Source organism: Erythrolamprus reginae, chromosome 10, assembly GCF_031021105.1.
Source record: "Erythrolamprus reginae isolate rEryReg1 chromosome 10, rEryReg1.hap1, whole genome shotgun sequence".
NCBI classification, from domain to species: Eukaryota; Metazoa; Chordata; class Lepidosauria; order Squamata; family Dipsadidae; genus Erythrolamprus; species Erythrolamprus reginae.
The window spans coordinates 49,124,074-49,142,909 of NC_091959.1; the positions used below are offsets into that span (position 1 = coordinate 49,124,074).

Here is an 18,836-nt window from a genome sequence, read left to right on the forward strand (position 1 = left end):
GCCAGCGTCCGGCCCCTCCCCTTCTTTCCAAACCCGGAAGGGCTCCTCTGGTCCTTTGGAGTCACGCTTCATTTAAAGGTCTCCCCGGTGGTGGAGGGAGGGGGTGCGGGAGTGGAGCATGGGGCCTCCGGGTTGCGGAGGATGGGCGGTGTAGTCGCCCTATGGCTTGTCTTTTAAAGAGCCCTGGTGGGATTCTGGAGGAGGGGGAGAGGCTGGGGACCATGGGAGTTGGAGTCCAGCGCATCTGTCGGGGGGGGGGGGGGTCAGGAAGGCTGAGGTCGGGGGGGGGAAGCCCCCCCCCCCCCTCCAGGGAGCCACATCTCCCATCCCTGCTTTTCTGAAGCTTTCACCTTTGTGGGAGCCTCTATAATAATATAGCAATCTTATGTAATATAACAATCTTATATAATATAATATAACAATCTTATATATTGTTATATTTAATGTTGTACGCCGCCCTGAGTTGCCTCGAGAAGGGCAGCATAGAAATCTAATAAATAAAAATAAGTAAATAAATAAATAAATAAATAATAACAATAATAACAATAATAACAATAATAACAATAATAATAATAATAATAATAATAATAATGACTCTGGCATAAGACAGTCCCAGTGGTTCTTGGCATGCTGGGCGCAGGGCCAAAGGATCTCAGTGGACATTTGAAAACCATCTCCACCTGTCAATTGCAAAAGGCCGCTTCACTGGGATCGGCGCACATAATTTCCCACTACATCACGCAGTCCTAGGTGCTTGGGAAGCACTCGACTGGCGATGAAATATGAAATCCAGCATAGTGATCTCGTTGACTGTGTTGATGATGATAATAGTAATAATAATAATGACAACCACAACAAGAAAGTTGGAAGGGACCTTGGAGGTCTTCTAGTCCAACCCCCTGCTTAGGCAGGAGACCCTACACTACTTCAGACAGATGGTTGTCCAACATCTTAAAAACTTCCAGCCTCTAGAACTGAGGTTGCTGCTGCTGCTATAACAGTGTTTCTCAATCTGGGTCCCTGGCTAGGGATTTCTGGGACTTGATGTCCACCCACCTTCCAGTGGCCAAGATTTAGGAACACTGACCTGTAAGAAGCCACAGGATTTTTAAAAAAAATCTACACAAGAGTTGTTTCAAAAAATATGCCCAGCCTTACTAAGGTCATCTATCTGGTGCAAATATGCTCTGATACTCTCTGAAGCCCCTCCCTCTCCTTTGACCTGCACAGGAGGATGGGTCTGGGGAGACTTTTCCAAGCCTTTTGTGGCTGCCCTGCGAGGAGAGTCCCAATCCTTTGGTCATCCTGGCCCAGAGCCCCAGACGTGGCCCTGTGGAGGAACTTCGCCTCCTGTCCCTACAGAGCAGTGATCTTTGACATGGGTGGCGTGCTCCTTCCTTCTCCATACAAACTGGCCGCGGGTAAGTGCTTTTCCCAGAGCTTATGTCCATCAGCTTCTCTCTCCCCTCGGCTGGTTCTGCTTGAAATTCTGCTTTCAGCTGCTGAAATTTCGGAATTTCCTTCTGGAGCAGTGGGGAGAGTCGTTTCGAAAGTGAAAATGTTTTCGGTGGCTGAGCACCAGCTCAAACCGTCACTCCTGCAGCTTCCTCGGTGCTGCTTTTATTCCTGTGCTGCTTAATTGCACTGCATGCTTCTTAAAATCTTTTGTGTCCCGAGAGTGAAATAGGACTTCCTCACCGGACTGCCTGCCTGCCTTTACTTAGATTGGGAGATCCGGAACCGTGTCCCCGCCGGCACCATCAGAGAGGCCTTGAGATCCGGGGGTGACGACAGGCCCTGGATGAGGTTCATGAGAGGGCAGCTGAAGTGGGCAGAGTTCCTGCAGGAGTTCAGGCAACAGTGCTCCAGAATTGTAAGCCCGTTTCCCCCTTGGATCCCTGTGGGGTGAGGAAGGCAGGAGGGTCCTGAGCTGAATATTATCTGGAAGCCCCGTGGGACAGTCCCACGGATGAACAGCTCCAGGGTTAACGTCTTTTTCCCCCAAAACAAGCCCGTTTTGTTTTCCTGAGTTAGAGCTGGATGAGGTCAACCAGAAAAGATCCATCACTCCTGTTGGGAGTTTATGGCTGCCATATCTCAGAAATTACTGTATTTTTCGGAGTATGAGACACACTTTTTTCCTCCCTAAAAGGCTGGAAATTCTGGTGGTCTTATACTCTGGATGTAGCTTTTTTTCCAAAGCTTCCCCCCCCCCCCAGCCCTAACCAGGTGCTAACGATCTTCCCAGCTCTTAACTTGCAGGTTCTTTCATTGTTTATTTATTTATTTTATTTATTTATTTATTGGATTTGTATGCCGCCTCTCTCCGGAGACTTGGGGCGGCTAACAGCAACAATAAAACAGTGTACAATAGTAATCTAATACTAAAAACGATTAAAAACCCATTAATATAAAAACCAAACAGACATACAGACATACCATGCATAAAATTGTAATGGCCTAGGGGGAAAGGGTATCTCAGTTCCCCCAAGCCTGATGGCAGAGGTGGGTTTTAAGTAGCTTACGAAAGGCAAGGAGGGTGGGGGCAATTCTAATCTCTGGGGGGAGTTGGTTCCAGAGGGTCAGGGCCGCCACAGAGAAGGCTCTTCCCCTGGGTCCCGCCAAGCGACATTCTTTAGTTGACGGGACCCGGAGAAGACCCACTCTGTGGGACCTAACTGGTCGCTGGGATTCGTGCAGCAGAAGGCGGTCCCTGAGATAATCTGGTCCGGTGCCATGAAGGGCTTTATAGGTCATAACCAACACTTTGAATTGTGACCGGAAACTGATTGGCAACCAATGCAGACTGTTACCCTTTGCGAAGAATGTTTTCCAAGCCCTAAGTCTTTGCAGAATTTTTTCCATTGCTGTCACTTGCTCCAAATGTTTCTTTCCAGCCCTAAGCAGGTGCTAACAATGTTCTCAGCTCTTACCCGCTTGCAAGCTCTTTCACTGTTACTCTCTGCAAATAATGTTTTCCAAACTCCATCTTTGTGTGTGGGGGGTGTTTATTGCTCTCCTTGCTCCAAATGTTTCTTTCCAGCCCTAAGTAGGTGCTAACAATGTTCCCAGCTCTTACCAGCTTGCAAGCTCTTTCATTGTTACTCTCTCTGAATAACGTTTTTTTAAAAACCCCAACCAGGGGATAAAAAAATGTGCTGAAGCTGACCAGACTAAGGATGTTAGCCAGATGAATATAAGCAGATTCTTTTTTCCTACTTTCCTCCCGCAAAACTAAAGTGCATTTTATACTCTGAAAAATATGGTAGGCTAGTTTTCTTTTGACTAAAAAAAGAGAGAAAGAGACTCTACAATTGAATTTATAAACTATGTAAGATAATGGATGTTACCTCTTTGCTGAAAACCCCCCCCACCCCATCCTACCTTTCTTTTTCCCTCCCCAGGCAAATGCTTCTGTTCCAGCAGAGTCCTTCCTTTTTGAATTAACCAAAGTACAAATGTCAGATCAGCTCCCTGCTATGACCGAGGCCGTAAAGTGCATCAGAGCCAGGGGTCTCAAGACAGCCGTTTTGACCAACAACTTTTATCTAGAAAATGGAGAGTGTTTTCTGCCTATAGACAGAAAGCAGTTTGACGTGGTGAGTTCTTTAGGCTCCATAGAAACTCTCATTCCTTGGGGCTATTTGGCTTCCTTACGATAGTTATAGTTTAATAATTATGCTTGCCAAAACATGCATCGGAGTACACAGGGCTCGTCAAGGAAAACAGATTATATTTTTTCTTTACGTAGCTCCTATAATGGAATAACTTAGAAGAAAGATTCAGTGCCCTGGCTGTTTGAACCCCTCAGATCTCCTTGTTCAAATTGATGATTATCTAACTGCCTTTACTAAATAGAATAGAATAGGAATGGAATGGAATTTTATTGGCCAAGTGTGATTGGACACACAAGGAATTTGTCTTGGTGCAGATGCTCTCAGCGTACATAAAATAAAATATACATTTGTCAAGAATCATGTGGTACGACACTTAATGATTGTCATAGGGGTCAAATAAGCAATGAAGAAGCAATATTAATAAAAATCTTAGGATATAAGCAACAAGTTACAGTCATACAGTCAGCATGGGAGGAAATGGGTGATAGGAATGATGAGAAAAACTAGTAGAATAGAGTGCAGATTTAGTAGAAAGTCTGACAGTGTTGAGGAAATTATTTGTTTAGTAGAGTGATGGGAAAAAACTGTTCTTGTGTCTAGTTGTCTTGGTGTGCAGGGCTCTGTAGCGACGTTTTGAGGGTAGGAATTGAAACAGTTTGTGTCCAGGATGTGAGGGGTCAGTAAATATTTTCCCCACCCTCTTTTTGACTCGTGCAGTAAACAGGTCCTCAATGGAAGGCAGGTTGGCAGCAATTGTTTTTTCTGCAGTTCTGATTCTCCTCTGAAGTCTCTGTCGGTCCTGTTGGGTTGCAGCACCAGACAGTTATAGAGGTGCAGATGACCAACTCAATGATTCCTCTTTTTTTAAAAAAAAATTAATTGGGAGTCTCTGGCCAGCCAAGTTTCTTACTTAATCAGCTGCATTAAGGAGTACATTCAGTTGTGGCTTGGTTGATATAGTTAAGGCCATGAATCAAACCTTGAAGGAAGAACATAACCCTAAACCCTCACATGCAGCATATCATTTGATTATTTTTTTTCTGTTCTGTTTATTTCATTTCCAAATCCCTTCCCAATCCCCTCCTGCCTCATTGCCCATGGGGTTTTTGGCTTTTGTCTCTCAGATTGTGGAATCTTGCCGAGAAGGGGTGTGCAAACCGGACCCTCGGATCTACCAGCTGTGCTTAGAGCGGCTGGGGGTCCTGGCCAAGGAGTCCGTCTTTCTGGACGACATCGGACAGAACCTCAAAGCTGCCAGCCAGCTTGGCATTAAGACCCTGAAGGTGAAAAGTGGTGCAGGAAGGGGAACAATAAACGGGTCCCCCCAGAGAATGGAATGGAATGGAATAGAATAGAATAGGATAGATAGAATAGAATAAAGAGTGGAATGGAATGGAATGGAATTATTATTATTATTATTTATTAGATTTGTATGCCGCCCCTCTCCGTAGACTCGGGGCGGCTCACAACAATAACAAGAACAATGTAAAAAACAAATCTAATAATTTAAAAAACACTAAAAACCCCATTATTAAAAGCAAACACACACACAAACATTCCATGTATAAACTGTATAAGCCCGGGGGAGATGTGTCAGTTCCCCCATGCCTGACGACAGAGATGGGTCTTAAGAACTTTACGAAAGGCAAGGAGGGTGGGGGCAACTCTGATATCTGGGAGGAGTTGGTTCCAAAGGGCCGCCACAGAGAAGGCTCTTCCCCTGGGTCCCGCCAAACGACATTGTTTAGTTGACGGGACCTGGAGAAATGGAATGGAATAGAATAGAATTCTTCATTGGCCAAATGTGATTAGACACACAAGGAATTTGTCTTTGGTGCAGATGCTCTCAGTGGACATAAAAGAAAATATAGATTGATCAAGAATTATGAGGTGCAACACTTAATGATTGTCATTGGGGTCAAATAAGCAATCAGGAAACAATATTAATAAAAAGCTTAAGGATACAAGCAACAACCTCATTCACTTAGACCTTTTTTTGAAGCTATTCTCTAGATATCTAGCCCTACTTTTTTGTCATTTGTTCCCAGCTGAGATATTTGCAGATACACTTGCTTGGTGCATGAAAACTCTTTTGTTTAAACCCAGAGTTCTTCTAAGCTGAGGGTAGGCCAAGCGGGCTCTTCTATGACTTGTGGACTTCAACTCCCAGAATTCCTGAGCCAGTCGTTCTATCTCAGGAATTCTGGGAGTTGAAGCCCCCATGGCATAGAAGAGCCCACTTGGCCTACCCTTGTTCTAAGCCTGTTTGTGGCTTCAGCCCCTCCCTCCCTTCCTCCCTCTGCTCAGGTCGATGATGTGGACTCTGCAGTTCAAGACTTAGAGCGCTGCCTCGCTTTCCCCTTGCGTTGCAGGGTTCCTTATGTGTCTTCCGTGAGGCCGGCCATGGAAATCCCCACAGCGCCTCTGCAAAAGTATCTGGAAGGCATCTTGGGGGGCCAAGCGAAAGGTACAGGAGTTGAGGTCCCCATTTTGCATGGAGGGGGGCATGGAGATTGTCTTCACTTGGAATATTCAATGCTGCTCCTGTCAACAATCAAGGGTGCAGATTAGGGCCAAACGTTTTCCCCAAATCCTTCCACTTTGCAGAGTTGCAAAGATAAAATGGAGGGAGCCCCGAATCCTGTGTGGGGCCTCCTGGGACCCTTTGGTTTCACGTGAGCTGTTTCTGATTGTCCTTCTTGACTGCGACTTTGCAGGTTCTCTGGAGCTTCACCAGTTCAGCCACGGGCAGTCCAATCCAACTTACTACATCAGATTTGGGGACCATCAGTTGGTTCTGAGGAAGAAGCCACCAGGGAAGCTCTTGCCTTCTGCTCACGCAGTAGAGAGAGAATACAGGTGAAAAAAGAACACCTCCTCCTTCTTCTTCTTCCTTCTTCTTCTCCTTCTTGATATTCTTCTTCTTCTTCTTCTCCTTCTCCTTCTTCGTCTTGTTCTTCATTGTCGTCTTAGTCTTCTTTGTCTCATTTTTCTTCTTTGTCATCGTCTACATCTTCATCTTCTTCATCTTCACTGTTATCTTCATCATCATCTTCTTCATCTTCTTTGTCTTCTTCTTCTTTGTTGTCATCTTCGTCGCCTTCGCCTTCATCTTCTTCGTCTTGTTCTTCATTGTTGTCTTCGTCTTCATATCCTTCTTCTTTGTCATCGTCTTCATCTTCTTCATCATCTTCATTGTCTTCATCATCTTCTTCTTCTTCCCCCTCTTCTTCCTCTTCTCCTTCATCTTCTTTGTCTTGTTCTTCATTGTCATCTTTGTCTTTGTCTGCTTCCTACTTCTTTTTTGTCTTCTTCATCTTCTTTGTCGTCTTCATCATCTTCTTTGTCATCTTCTTCCTTGTCATCTTCGTCTCCTTCTCCTTCACCTTTTCTTTTCCTCCTCCTCCTCCTTCCACAACACTTCTTCCCGTCTTAATTCCCTTTTCCTTCTGTTGCGCAGGGTTCTGAAGGCCCTCAGGGGCGCTGGCCTCCCTGTCCCGAAAGTCCTGGCCTTATGTGAAGATCCGAGGTGAGTCCTGGGCCCAGTTCTCCTGGATTCTTCAGGGGCCGAAAGCATCGTGACCCTCCACTAACCCCCTGCTGTTGCTCCAGGGTCATCGGCACCCCCTTCTACCTGATGGAGTACAGCCCCGGCAGGATCTTCAAGGACCCTTCTCTCCCAGAGCTGGAGCCCCACCAGCGGGCGGAGGTTTACAGAGCCATGAATAGCGTCCTCTGCCAAATCCACAGCGTGGACATCACAACGGCTGGCCTGGAGGACTATGGAAAACATGGTAGGTAGAGCGCCCCCTCCGCTGCTCCTTTGCAGGAACTCCCGTCTTTGGGGTCAGGTTAAAATAAAACAAAACCCTCTGATGGGAAGAGAGCTTCAGTTTGAGGCAGGGGCATTTCTGGGAGAAAGAAACAGGCCTCCAGGGGATGAGAGAGACAAGCTCAACTCGGGAACAATTTTGCTCCCGAGACTGTAAAGCTGAATCTGTTTAAAATTGATTTTTTAGGGTTTTTTTTAAAACAAAGAATGGGATAAAGCAGTGATGGCAAACCTGTTTTTCCTCAGATGCCGAAAGAGCGTGTGTGTGGAGAGGGGCGGCATACAAATCTAATATATTATTATTATTATTGTTGTTGTTTGTTTGTTTGTTTGTTTGTTTATTTATTTATTTATTTATTTATTTATTTATGTGCATGCGCGAGTGCCCATACCCATAATTCAATGCCTGGGGAGGGTGAAAACAGCTTCCCCCACCCCCAGAGGCCCTCTGGAGGCCAGAAACAGCCTGTTTCCCAACTTCTGGTGGGCCCAGTAGGCTCGTGTTTTGCCCTCTTCAGGCCCCAAAGGCTTCCCTAGAGCTGGGGAAGGGTAAAAACGCCCTCCCCCATTGCCCAGGAAGCTCTCTGGAAGCCAAAAACGCCCTCCCGGAGCCTCTGTGCGAGCCAAAAATCAGCTGGCCTCCATACACAGGCACGTTGGAGCTGAGCTAGGGCAACGGCTCACATGTCAGCAGATATGGCTCCATGTGCCATCTGTGGCACCCATGTCATAGGTTTGCCCTCACTGGGATAAAGCTTCCTTAATGGAGACATTAACACTGTAGGCAATTACGTCCAGCGGCAAATCCGGATCTGGAGCCAGCAATTCCGAGCCACGGAGACTCACACAATCCCGGCCATGGAGAGGCTCTTCGAATGGTTCCCGTCCCACCTTCCAGCCAGCGAGCAGCTCTCGGTCGTTCATGGAGATTTCAGGTAGTGGCTCACCTGCTCGGTCTCTCCTGGTTTTACATCAGCCTCCTTCGAAGCAGGAAAGTGGGAGGAATAACAGTTCAGAATTCATCTCTTCCGGCCTGGGAAACAAACCTGCCTTTGGTTCTCGGCTGGTGCGGGGTCTTTAGTTTTCTCTGCTGGATGTGCATCAGTTGGAAAATTGGGGCGAGAAGGTCCTCATTCTCACCCCTCCCCAAAAACATAGGTGGCTTTGCAAGTCATTAAAGTTGGACCTAGACCTCAGCCACCAGAGATCTCCAAACCAGAAGAAGAGACTTGATTTAGTTTTCGGGAGGGGGGCGAGAAGAGGAGGAGGAAGAGGAGGAAACTTCCTCCCAAGCCTGATGTGTTTTGGGACCCCTCCCCAACTCGTGCAGGGCTTGGCCATCAGAACATCGTCCACCTTTCCGAAACCTTCTCTGATCTGCTGGGCTGAATTGCAGTTCCAACGTGACCCACCCACTGGGCTCTTCTTCCCTTTGCAGGCTGGACAATCTTATCTTCCACCCTGAAAAGCTGGAGGTGGTTGCCGTCCTCGACTGGGAGCTCTCCACCTTGGGGGACCCCCTGTGTGACGTGGCCTATAGCTGCCTGCCTTATTTCCTGCCTTCGGACTGCAGCATCATAAAAGGTGCCCACCTGTTCCCGAGGGTTGGGGGTGTGGAGAGAGGTGTCCCAATTAAACAGCAGAATTCCAGAGTTGGAAAGGACTTCCAGCCCAACCCCCAGCCACTCTAGACAAGGGCCTCTCTGAGGGAAGCACAAGGGCCTTTATCCCGTGAGTTGGTGGGATGCTGGAGACCCTCCCGTACCAGTTGGCTTATAAGACCCAGTTTGCATCTCAGCCAGGTAGGAAGATGTGGGCTGCCTGCCACGGGTATTTATAGACACTCCAGCGTTCCCTCTACTGTGGTGCTTCTACTTATGAACTTAATTCATTCTGTGACCAGGTTCTTAAGTAGAAAAGTTTGTAAGAAGAAGCCATTTTTCCCATAGGAATGAATGTAAAAGCAAATAATGCATGCGATTGGGGAAACCACAGGGAGGGTGGAGGCCCTGTTTCCTCCCAGGAGAGTCCTAGAGAGGCCCCACGGAGGCTTCTCCCCACCTTTTATGGTTAACGTTTCAGAGGCTCGGCTTTGTAAGTGGGAAATGGTTCTTGAGAAGAGGCAAAAAAAATCTTGAACACCTGGTTCTTATCTGGAAAAGTTCATAAGTCGAGGCATTCGTAGGTAGAGGTCCCACTGTATTCCTACATGGAGAAGGAAGAGGGTAGCAGGACCACGATCCCAGTCTTGCGCTCGGTCCAGGCCTAACCCAGCGTGACTCTTTCCAGGCTTGAGCGACGCTGACCTCAACCGGCTGGCCATTCCCACGGCCGAGACCTACTTGCAGATGTACTGCCGTCACCGAGACCTCCCTCCGATCGACAACTGGAACTTCTACATGGCCTTCTCATTTTTCAGAGTGGCCGCCATCCTCCAGGGGGTCTACAAGCGCTTCCTGGCAGGTGGGGCTTGGGGGGTGGGCAGCAAAAGTGCTGGGGGCAGCCCATCCTGCAGGGCGGAGAGGGGGCCACCCCAAAAAAGGATGCAGGCCACTGAGGCACTAAAGCGCTCTCTCCCTCCCACCCAGGCCAGGCCAGTTCAGCCACAGCCGAGAGCGCCGGGAAGCTCGCAGAATTCATGGCGGACCTCGCCTGGGATTTTGCCACCAAGGAAGGCTTCCGGGTCTTCAGGGAGCTTCCGCACTCTGGACCCCCCGTCAGGACGTTCCGGACTTGGGCCGGCCCAGGACTGCTGCCAAAGAGAGGCTACACCACCTGCAGCTCTGCGCCCGAGTCCCGCCTGATCCTCTCTCCCGAGGGCCTGTCCAGCCGCGCCCAGGAGCTGCACCACCAGCTGAAGAGATTCATGGAGTCCCACATTTACCCCTCTGAGCAGCTCCTGCGAGACCACCAGTCTTCCCCGAGTAGGTGGGCTCCCCATTCTCTGGTAGAAGAGCTGAAGGCAAGTCCTCGTCCTCGGCCAATTTCGCGGTCGGTGGCTACACAGGGACAGCAACGGCAGGGTGTCCAGCAAACCTGGGAAACAGGGAATTATCAGGGAAATCGGCAATTTGGGAAATATCAGGGAATTTGTGAAAAAACACAAAATAGATCAAGGGAAAAAACCCCTGTATTAAAATGTTTAAAAGTCAGGCGAAAATCATGTAAGAAAAAAGAAATGGATCGCGCTGCCTGGCAGAGTCCAGCCAAAATGACCATAGCTGTGGCCACAACTTGCTTCCTCCGCTACCGATAATTCTCCATGGCTCAGCCGTTTGGTGTGACGTCATCTATGACCATAGCCTTAACTAGTTTGCGAGTTATTATTATTATTATTATTATTATTATTATTATTATTTAGATTTGTATGCCGCCCCTCTCCGCAGTTACAGGGAAATGTCAGGGAATTTCAAAATGCTTTTTCCCCTAGACACTCTGATCTGGTGCTTTGCAAAATTATGATTATGATTATTGTGATTATTATTATTATTACATTTATTTATTTAACTAGATCGCAAGTTACAGGGGAATGTTGGGGAAATATTAGGGAATTTCAAAGTGCTTTTCCCTCTTGACACTCTGATCTGGTGCTTTGCAAAATCATTATTATGATTATTATTGTGATTATGATTATTATATTTATTTATTTAACTAGATCGCAAGTTACAGGGAAATGTCGGGGAAATATCAGGGAATTTCAAAATGATTTTCCCCCTAGACACACTGATCTGGTGCTTTGCAAAAACATTTATTATTTATTTGTTTGTTTATTTGTTTATTTGTCTGTTTATTTATTTAGTTATTTATTTATTGCATTTATATGCTGCCCCTCTCTGAAGACTTCAGGCGGCTTAAATGGGGGCTTTCCCTCCTTCCTGCAAACCCAAGTGGGAGGAGGAATAAGAGGGGGCCAGAGAAAAGGGGGATGGATCTCAGGCGATCCGATTTCGGTTGGAGGGCAGAAGGCAAGGCGCTAAGGCAGAGTTTCTCAACCACGGCAGCCTTAAGACGCAGGGGCTTCTACGCCCAGAATTCCCCCCTGTTCCTCACTTTTCTCTCGCCTCTCTTTCCTCCCACCCTGCAGGCGAAGGCGAAATCCGAGGGGCTCTGGAACCTTTTCGTGCCCCTGCAGAGCGATCCAGAGGTGAAATACGGGGCAGGCTTGACCAACGTGGAGTTTGCCCACTTCAGTGAACTGATGGGGAGTTCCCTCTACGCCCCCGAGGTACCCAGGAGGAAGCCCCGATGGGCACAAGTTTGGGGAGAAGGCTGAGGCCGTGTGCCTCCTCTGTCCCAGAAGGGCCGTTCCTCCCTCCAGGCTCCCAAGAGCCACAGAGCAGGTGTCTCAAAACTCTGGCCACCTTCCGGGTGCAGCCGTGCTTGGTCTGCTGCTGCTCTGTTCCTCCTCATCCTCTTCCCTTCTGAGAGAACGGTGTGTCTTCTCCCACCCGAGAATTGCCTAGACCCGTGATGGCGAACCTGTAGAACATGCGTCAGAAGCGGCATGCAGAGCCTTCTTTGTGGGTACCTGGGCTATGGCCAGCTGGTCTTCACTGCAGGGAAAACAGCCTGAAAACTGGCAAAAAACAGGCTGTGTTCTGGCCTTTGGGGGGCTTATTTTCAGACCAAAACCAGCCTAAAATGGACCATTTTATGGGCTATTTTTTTTTGCTGTCTTCCTATCATTTTCGGGCCATTTTGACCTGAAAACGGCCCCAAAAGCTGGCCTGAAAACTACCCAAAAACTGCCTGGAAATGTCCCCAAATGGCCAAAACAGCCAAAAATCAGGCATGCCCACGCCAGCCAGCTGGTCTTTGAGTTTCTGGCATTCTGGCGTGCGCACTCATGCAAAGATGTTCTGCTTTGGGCACTCGGTGCTGAAGAGGTTTGCCATCTCTGGCCTAGTTCACAGGTAGGCCAAGAGGGCTCTTCTATGACTTGTGGACTTCAACTCCCAGGATTCCTGAGCCAATCGTGCTAGCTATGGAATTCTGGGAGTCGAAGTCCACATGTCATAGGAGAGTCAACTTGGCCTACACCCGTGAACTAGGCTAGGATCTCCACAACCAGGGAATACTTCACCCTCTCCTTGACCCCTCAGCTAATCATGGTTGCCTCCTCCAGGTCTTCAACTGCTCTGCTCCAGACACAGGCAACATGGAGGTGTTGATACTCTACGGCACCGATGCCCAGAAGGACCGCTGGCTGCTGCCTTTGCTGGACGGCAGGATCCGCTCCTGCTTCGCCATGACGGAGCCCCAGGTCGGTGCCCACAATCCTCAGGGTCTCCTTCCTCCCTCAGATCCGTGGACTGAAGTTTTGGTCCGGTCCAGAATGGAGGCGGAGGGGCGGGTGGACTTGCCCCTGCAAGGAAGTGTGTCTCCCCTTAGGTCGCGTCCTCGGATGCCACCAACATTGAGGCTTCCATCACCAAAGAACGAGACGCCTACGTCCTGAATGGGCACAAGTGGTGGATTACGGGTATGTTCTGATGGGGGTTTCAACGCCCTTCTCCAAGTTTATCTTATTTTATTTTATTTTTGTCAAGTTCATATTGGTAGTATACAAAGATATAACAATGCAGATTGTTGTGAGTTCAAGTTTTTCCCCGTGTAATATGTTAAATATGTTAAAGGGTTAAATAAGGTCCAGGAGGGAAGTGTTTTTAACAGGAAAGTGAACACAAGAAAAAGGAGGCACAATCTGAGGTTAGTTGGGGGAAAGATCAAAGGCAACGGGAGAAAATATTATTTGATGGAAAGAGGAGCAGATGCTTGGAACAAACTTCCAGCAGATGTGGTTGGTCAATCCACAGGAACTGAATTTAAACCTGCCTGGGATAAACATCCATCCATCCTAAGATAAAATAGTAGAAGGGCAGACTAGATGGACCAGGAGGTCTTTTTCTGCGGTCAGTCTTCTATGTTCAACCACCCGTAAACTTTCCCTGTTCCAACAACGGGGAAGAAAAGATAGGCAGCTCCAGAGAGAACATCTCTTCTCGCCATAGAAAGCCTCCCGTTCATTCCGGCAGGTTCCCTGGACCCTCGTTGTCAGCTCTGCATCTTTATGGGCAAGAGCGACCCTGGAGCCCAGAGGCACAAGCAGCAGTCGATGCTCCTAGTCCCTATGGACTCCCCTGGCCTCACCGTCACTCGGCCGCTCAACGTGTTTGGCTTGGAAGATGCTCCAGGTGAGGAATCCAAGGGTCTATTTGGGGGCGTTTCACTCCGGGTCTCTTAGATGTTCAGTGATTTTGTGGGACGGGTATAGGATAGAAGAGAATTCTTCATTGGCCAAGTGTGATGGCACACACAAGGAATTTGCCTTTGGTGCAGATGCTCTCCGTGTATAGAGTAGAATAGAGAGTAGAGTAGAAAAGAAGAAGAAGAGGGGGAGGAGGAGGAGGAGAGAAGAAGAAGAAAAGAAGGAGAAGGAGGAGAAGAAAGGAAGAAGAAGAAAAGGAGAAGAAGAGGAGGAGGAGGAGGAGAGGAGAAGAAAAGAAGGAGAAGGAGAAGAAGGAGGAGAAGAAAAGAAGAAGAAAAGGAGAAGAAGAAGAGGAGGAGGAGGAGGAGAGAAGAAGAAAAGAAGGAGAAGAAGAAGAAGAAGAAGAAGAAGAAGAGAAGAAGAAAAGAAGAAGAAGAAGAAGAAGAAGAAGAAGAAGAAGAAGAAGAAGAAGAAGAAGAAGAAGAAGAAGAAGAAGAAGAATTTAGAATAGAATAGAATTCTTTATTGGCCAAGTGTGGTTGGACACACAAGGAATTTGCCTTTGGTGCAGATGCTCTCAGTGTACGTAAAAGAAAAGAGACATTTGTCAAGAATCAGGAGGTGCAACACTTAAGGATTGTCATAGGGGTCAAATAAGCAATGAGGAAACAATCAATATTAATAAAAATCTTAAGGATACAAGCAACAAGTGACAGTCATATAGTAATAAGTGGGAGGAGATGGGAGATAGGAATGATGAGAAAAATACTAGTAGTAATAGTAGTGCAGACTTAGTAAAAAGTTTGACAGTGTTGAGGGGAATATTTGTTTAGCAGAGTGATGGTGTTTGGGAAAAAACTCCTTGGTGTGCAGGGCTCTGTAGCGACGTTTTGAGGGTAGGAGTTGGAACAGTTTGTGTCCAGGATGCAAGGGGTCAGTCAGTATTTTCACGGCCCTCTTTTGGACTCGTGCAGTCTACGGGTCCTCAATGGAAGGCAGGTTGGGAGCAATTGTTTTTTCTGCAGTATCAGCCTTTAGCCCCTTTGTGGTCAGTTCAGACAAAGCTGCTCAGGGCAGGGCAGGGAGCTCCCAGTTGTGGGCAGCCGGGACGTAAAATGGATCCTTCTCTTTCCAGTCGGCCACGGGGAGATGACCTTTGAAAACGTCCGCGTTCCACACGAGAACCTCCTGCTCGCTCCTGGCTGCGGGTTCGAAATTGCCCAGGGGCGATTGGGCCCCGGAAGGATCCACCATTGCATGAGGCTGATTGGCCTGGCGGAAAGAGCACTAGCCCTCATGAAGGAGCGGGTGAGCGGCTTTACAAAGGCGTCACTTGGACCGGCTGTTTCCTTTGGCTCTTTGCTAGCACTTGTTCCATGGGCCTTGGGAAAGGGATTGATTGATTGATTGGATTTATTGATTTATTCATTCATTTGATTTCTATTATTATTATTATTATTATTATTATTATTATTATTATTATTATTATTATATTATTATTATTATATTATTATTATATTATATAATTATAATAATTATAATAATAATAATTATTATTATTATTATTATTATTATTATTATTATTATTATTATTATTATTATTATTAAGATTTGTATGCCGCCCTTCTGTGAAGACTCGGGGCAGTGTACAACATTGTAAATGCAAACAATATACACTGCTCAAAAAAATAAAGGAAACACTCAAAGAGCACATCCTAGATCTGAATGAATGAAATATTCTCACTGAATATTTCATTTGCACCACAGAGGTGAAAATTGATGGTCAATCAGTGTTGCTTCCTAAGTGAACAGTTTGATTTCACAGAAGTTTGATTGACTTGGAGTTTTGTTGTGTTGTTTAAGTGTCCCCTTTATTTTTTTGAGCAGTGTATATGAGAAATCTACTTATTTTAAAAACATATACAAAATTAATAAAAATCTAAAAACCCCGTATACAGTCATCCACATTCATCCAATTCAAACATTCATAATACCGTCCGGAGACAATCTCGTGGCTCACGGGCCCCCATGCCGGCCGGCAGAGGTGGGTCTTCAGAGCTTTACAAAAGACCAGGAGGGAGGGGGTGGTACGTATCCCCGGGGGGAGTTCATTCCAGAGGGCCGGGGCAACCACAGAGAAGGCTCTTCCCTTAGGCCCCGCCAGACGATGGGACCTGGACAAGGCCAACTCTGTGGGACCTGACCGGCCGGTGGGATGCGTGAGGCAGAAGACGGTCCCGGAGGTGGTCTGGTCCTAAGCCCAGCGATACAAGACTCTGTGGGGTCACCCATTTGGGGGAAACCCTTACCCCTGGTTGTTTGGCTGGCAGGTAACCTCCCGTGTGGCCTTTGGGAAGCCGCTAGTGGAGCAGGGCACCATCAGGGCGGATCTGGCCGAGTCCCGCCTGGACATCGAGCAGGCCAGGCTCCTGGTTCTCAAGGCGGCTCATCTCATGGACACTGTGGGAAACAAGGTAAGTGGAGGGGGGAGAGGGGGAGTCCCCAATCTCTCCTTTCGGCTCGAGGTCCGCCGCAGCAGCAGAAGGCAGCCCCCCATTTGGGAAGTGGGGCTAGGCAGCCAGTGGGATGCTGTCTCTCCCAGCCCCCTTAAAGGGGGCTCTTGCCCCACTGGGCTCCTGTCTCCCTCCATCTAGGAAGCCGCTCTGGAGATTGCCTTGATCAAAGTCGCGGCTCCGAGGATGGCGCTCCGGGTCATTGACCGAGCTATCCAGGTGAGAGGCCGGGGCGCCTTATGGACACTTTCCTCTGATCCTCACTTCTCACGTTCCCAACCTTGGCGACTTTGAAGACTTGTGGACTTCAACAATGTCGCTTAGCGGGGCCTAGGGGAAGAGCCTTCTCAGTGGCGGCCCCGGCCCTCTGGAATCAGCTCCCCCTGGAGATCCACACTGCTCCCACCCACCTCGTCTTCCGCAAGAATCTCAAGACTCATTTATGTCGCCAGGCTTGGACTGATTTGACCCCGACTGACAAATGTGATGTATGGCGGTTGTTTGAATAGGCGTGGTTGATTTTAATATAACTAGGGATTTTAGATATTGATGTAATTTTAATTTAATTGGATTTAATCTTATTGTAATCTACTGTTACAATAAGGGGAGGGGCAACATAGAAATCCAATAAATAAATAAATACATTAAATATTTATTAATGTAAATAAATATTAAATGGTTAAATAAAGTTCAGGAGGGAAGAGATTTTAATAGGAAAGTGAACCCAAGAACAAGGGGCCACAATCTGAGGTTAATTGGGGGAAAGATCAGAAGCAACATGAGAAAATATTATTTTACTGAAAGAGTAGTAGATGCTTGGAAGAAACTTCCAGCAGACGTGGTTGGTCAATCCACAGGAACTGAATTTAAACATGCCTGGGATAAACATAGATCCATCCTGAGATAAAATACAGGAAATAGCATGTGCAGACTAGATGGACCAGGAGGTCTTTTTCTGCCGCCAATCTTCTATATTTCTAAATAAATTAAATAAACTAACTAACTAACTGCAAGAATTCCTCAGCCAACCATGGACAAATTCTGGGAACCGACGTCCACAAGTCTTAAAAGTCACCACGGTTGGGCCACCCCAGACATAGAAAAGTCCGTCTTGGTGGGAGGGGGGTGTTTCATCCACCGAGTAAATTCTTGCAAACCGTAAAAACTTCCTACTTTCCCCCCAGGCCTTTGGAGCCGCAGGCCTCGGCAGCGATCTGCCCCTGGCGCAGGCCTTCGCTTACGCACGAACGCTGCGCTTGGCCGACGGCCCCGACGAAGTCCACCAGGCAGCCATCGCGAAAATGGAACTGAAGCGCTAACTGGGCCTCCGCGGGGCCCACGTTTTCCAGCAAGGCTCCACGGCTTCTGGAGTTGGATTGGCAGAAACTCTCTGCGGGAGCAGCACAAAAAAACTGCTCAGCTGGCCTTGATCTTGCTGGCTGCTGCTCTGGATTTTGAGCACCAATAAGTGCTTTCTTGATCTCAGGAGCTCGGTTCACCTTTGCTTTTCCTTGGGAAGCAGGGAAGAGCGAGAAGACGGGGAGGGTCTTTCGATGGTTTCTTGCAAAGAGACGTCTGCTTTAATTAATGCCAGGGCTGGGATTTGGGGGCGATTGTATATTTTTGATCATGAGAGGGAAAATAAACACTGTGAAACGTTCTACGGAATGCAAACACCAGCAATAAATGTACTGTTTGGTTTTCTCAGATGAACAAATTCTCCAGCCTGGTTTGTTTTATGCAGAAACTGATAACAATGGCAGCGGGAGGGTGCAGCCACACCCCTGGGGAAGAAAGATTGCGCCTGTTCTCGGGCAGAAAAGAACCGAAAGGCAGCTCAGTTCTGCAGGTGGAGGCTTGCCACTAGCAAGGCCCTGTAATCCAAGCACTGGGTTCAAAAGCCACAGAGAAGCCAAAGCAGCCAAGAAGTCGACTGGAGGCTAAAACATACGAAGAACGGTTGCAGGAACTGGGCATGGCTAGTTGAATGAAAAGAAGGACTAGGGAGACATGATAGCAGCCTTCCAATAAGGGTTGTCCCAAAGAAGAAGGAGTCAACCTATTCTCCAAAGCACCTGAGGGTAGAACAAGAAGCAATGGGTGGAAACTAAACAAGAAGAGAAGCAACTTAGAACTAAGGAGAAACTTTATTTATTTATTTATTATTTAGATTTGTATGCCGCCCCTCTCCATGAACTCGGGGCGGCTCACAATAGGCATAAACAAATCGTACAAATCCAAATAGATTCAAATAAATTTAAATATTTAAAAAAAGTTTTAAAAAGAACCCCATATACTAACAAGCACACACACAAACATACCATACATAAATTGTACGTGCCCGGGGGAGATGTTTCAATTCCCCCATGCCTGACGACAAAGGTGGGTTTTAAGGAGTTTACGGAAGGCAGGGAGAGTAGGGGCAGTTCTAATCTCCGGGGGGAGTTGGTTCCAGAGAGTCGGGGCCGCCACAGAGAAGGCTCTTACCCTGGGTCCCGCCAACTGACATTGTTTAGTTGACGGGACCCGGAGAAGGCCCACTCTGTGGGACCTAATCGGTCGCTGCGATTTGTGCGGCAGGAGGCGGTCTCGGAGGTATCCTGGTCCAATGCCATGAAGGGCTTTAAAGGTCATAACCAACACTTTGAATTGCGACCGGAAACTGA

General features: G+C 47.6%; 1 protein-coding gene across 3 annotated transcripts; it reads left to right on the forward strand.

Annotated features, from left to right (window-relative positions):
* Window positions 1–20: 20 nt before the first annotated feature.
* Window positions 21–17,887, forward strand: ACAD10 (acyl-CoA dehydrogenase family member 10). Of its 3 annotated transcripts, XM_070763291.1 has the most exons (21): window positions 21–78; window positions 1,231–1,421; window positions 1,725–1,873; window positions 3,405–3,599; window positions 4,742–4,900; window positions 5,925–6,084; window positions 6,335–6,476; window positions 7,078–7,146; window positions 7,230–7,411; window positions 8,234–8,384; window positions 8,888–9,033; window positions 9,739–9,912; window positions 10,038–10,411; window positions 11,534–11,674; window positions 12,575–12,712; window positions 12,841–12,931; window positions 13,485–13,643; window positions 14,793–14,965; window positions 15,988–16,131; window positions 16,312–16,389; window positions 17,355–17,887. In XM_070763291.1, the coding sequence occupies exons 2-21, from the start codon at window positions 1,235–1,237 to the stop codon at window positions 17,487–17,489; spliced, it is 3,147 nt and encodes a 1,048-aa protein (XP_070619392.1). In that variant the 5' UTR covers window positions 21–78; window positions 1,231–1,234; the 3' UTR covers window positions 17,490–17,887. The 3 variants fall into 3 exon arrangements, with proteins under 3 accessions (XP_070619392.1, XP_070619393.1, XP_070619394.1); XM_070763292.1 differs by lacking the exons at window positions 15,988–16,131; window positions 16,312–16,389; XM_070763293.1 differs by lacking the exons at window positions 21–78; window positions 1,231–1,421; window positions 1,725–1,873 and having other exon boundaries at window positions 3,504–3,599; window positions 5,990–6,084.
* The last annotated feature ends 949 nt before the right edge of the window (window positions 17,888–18,836 follow it).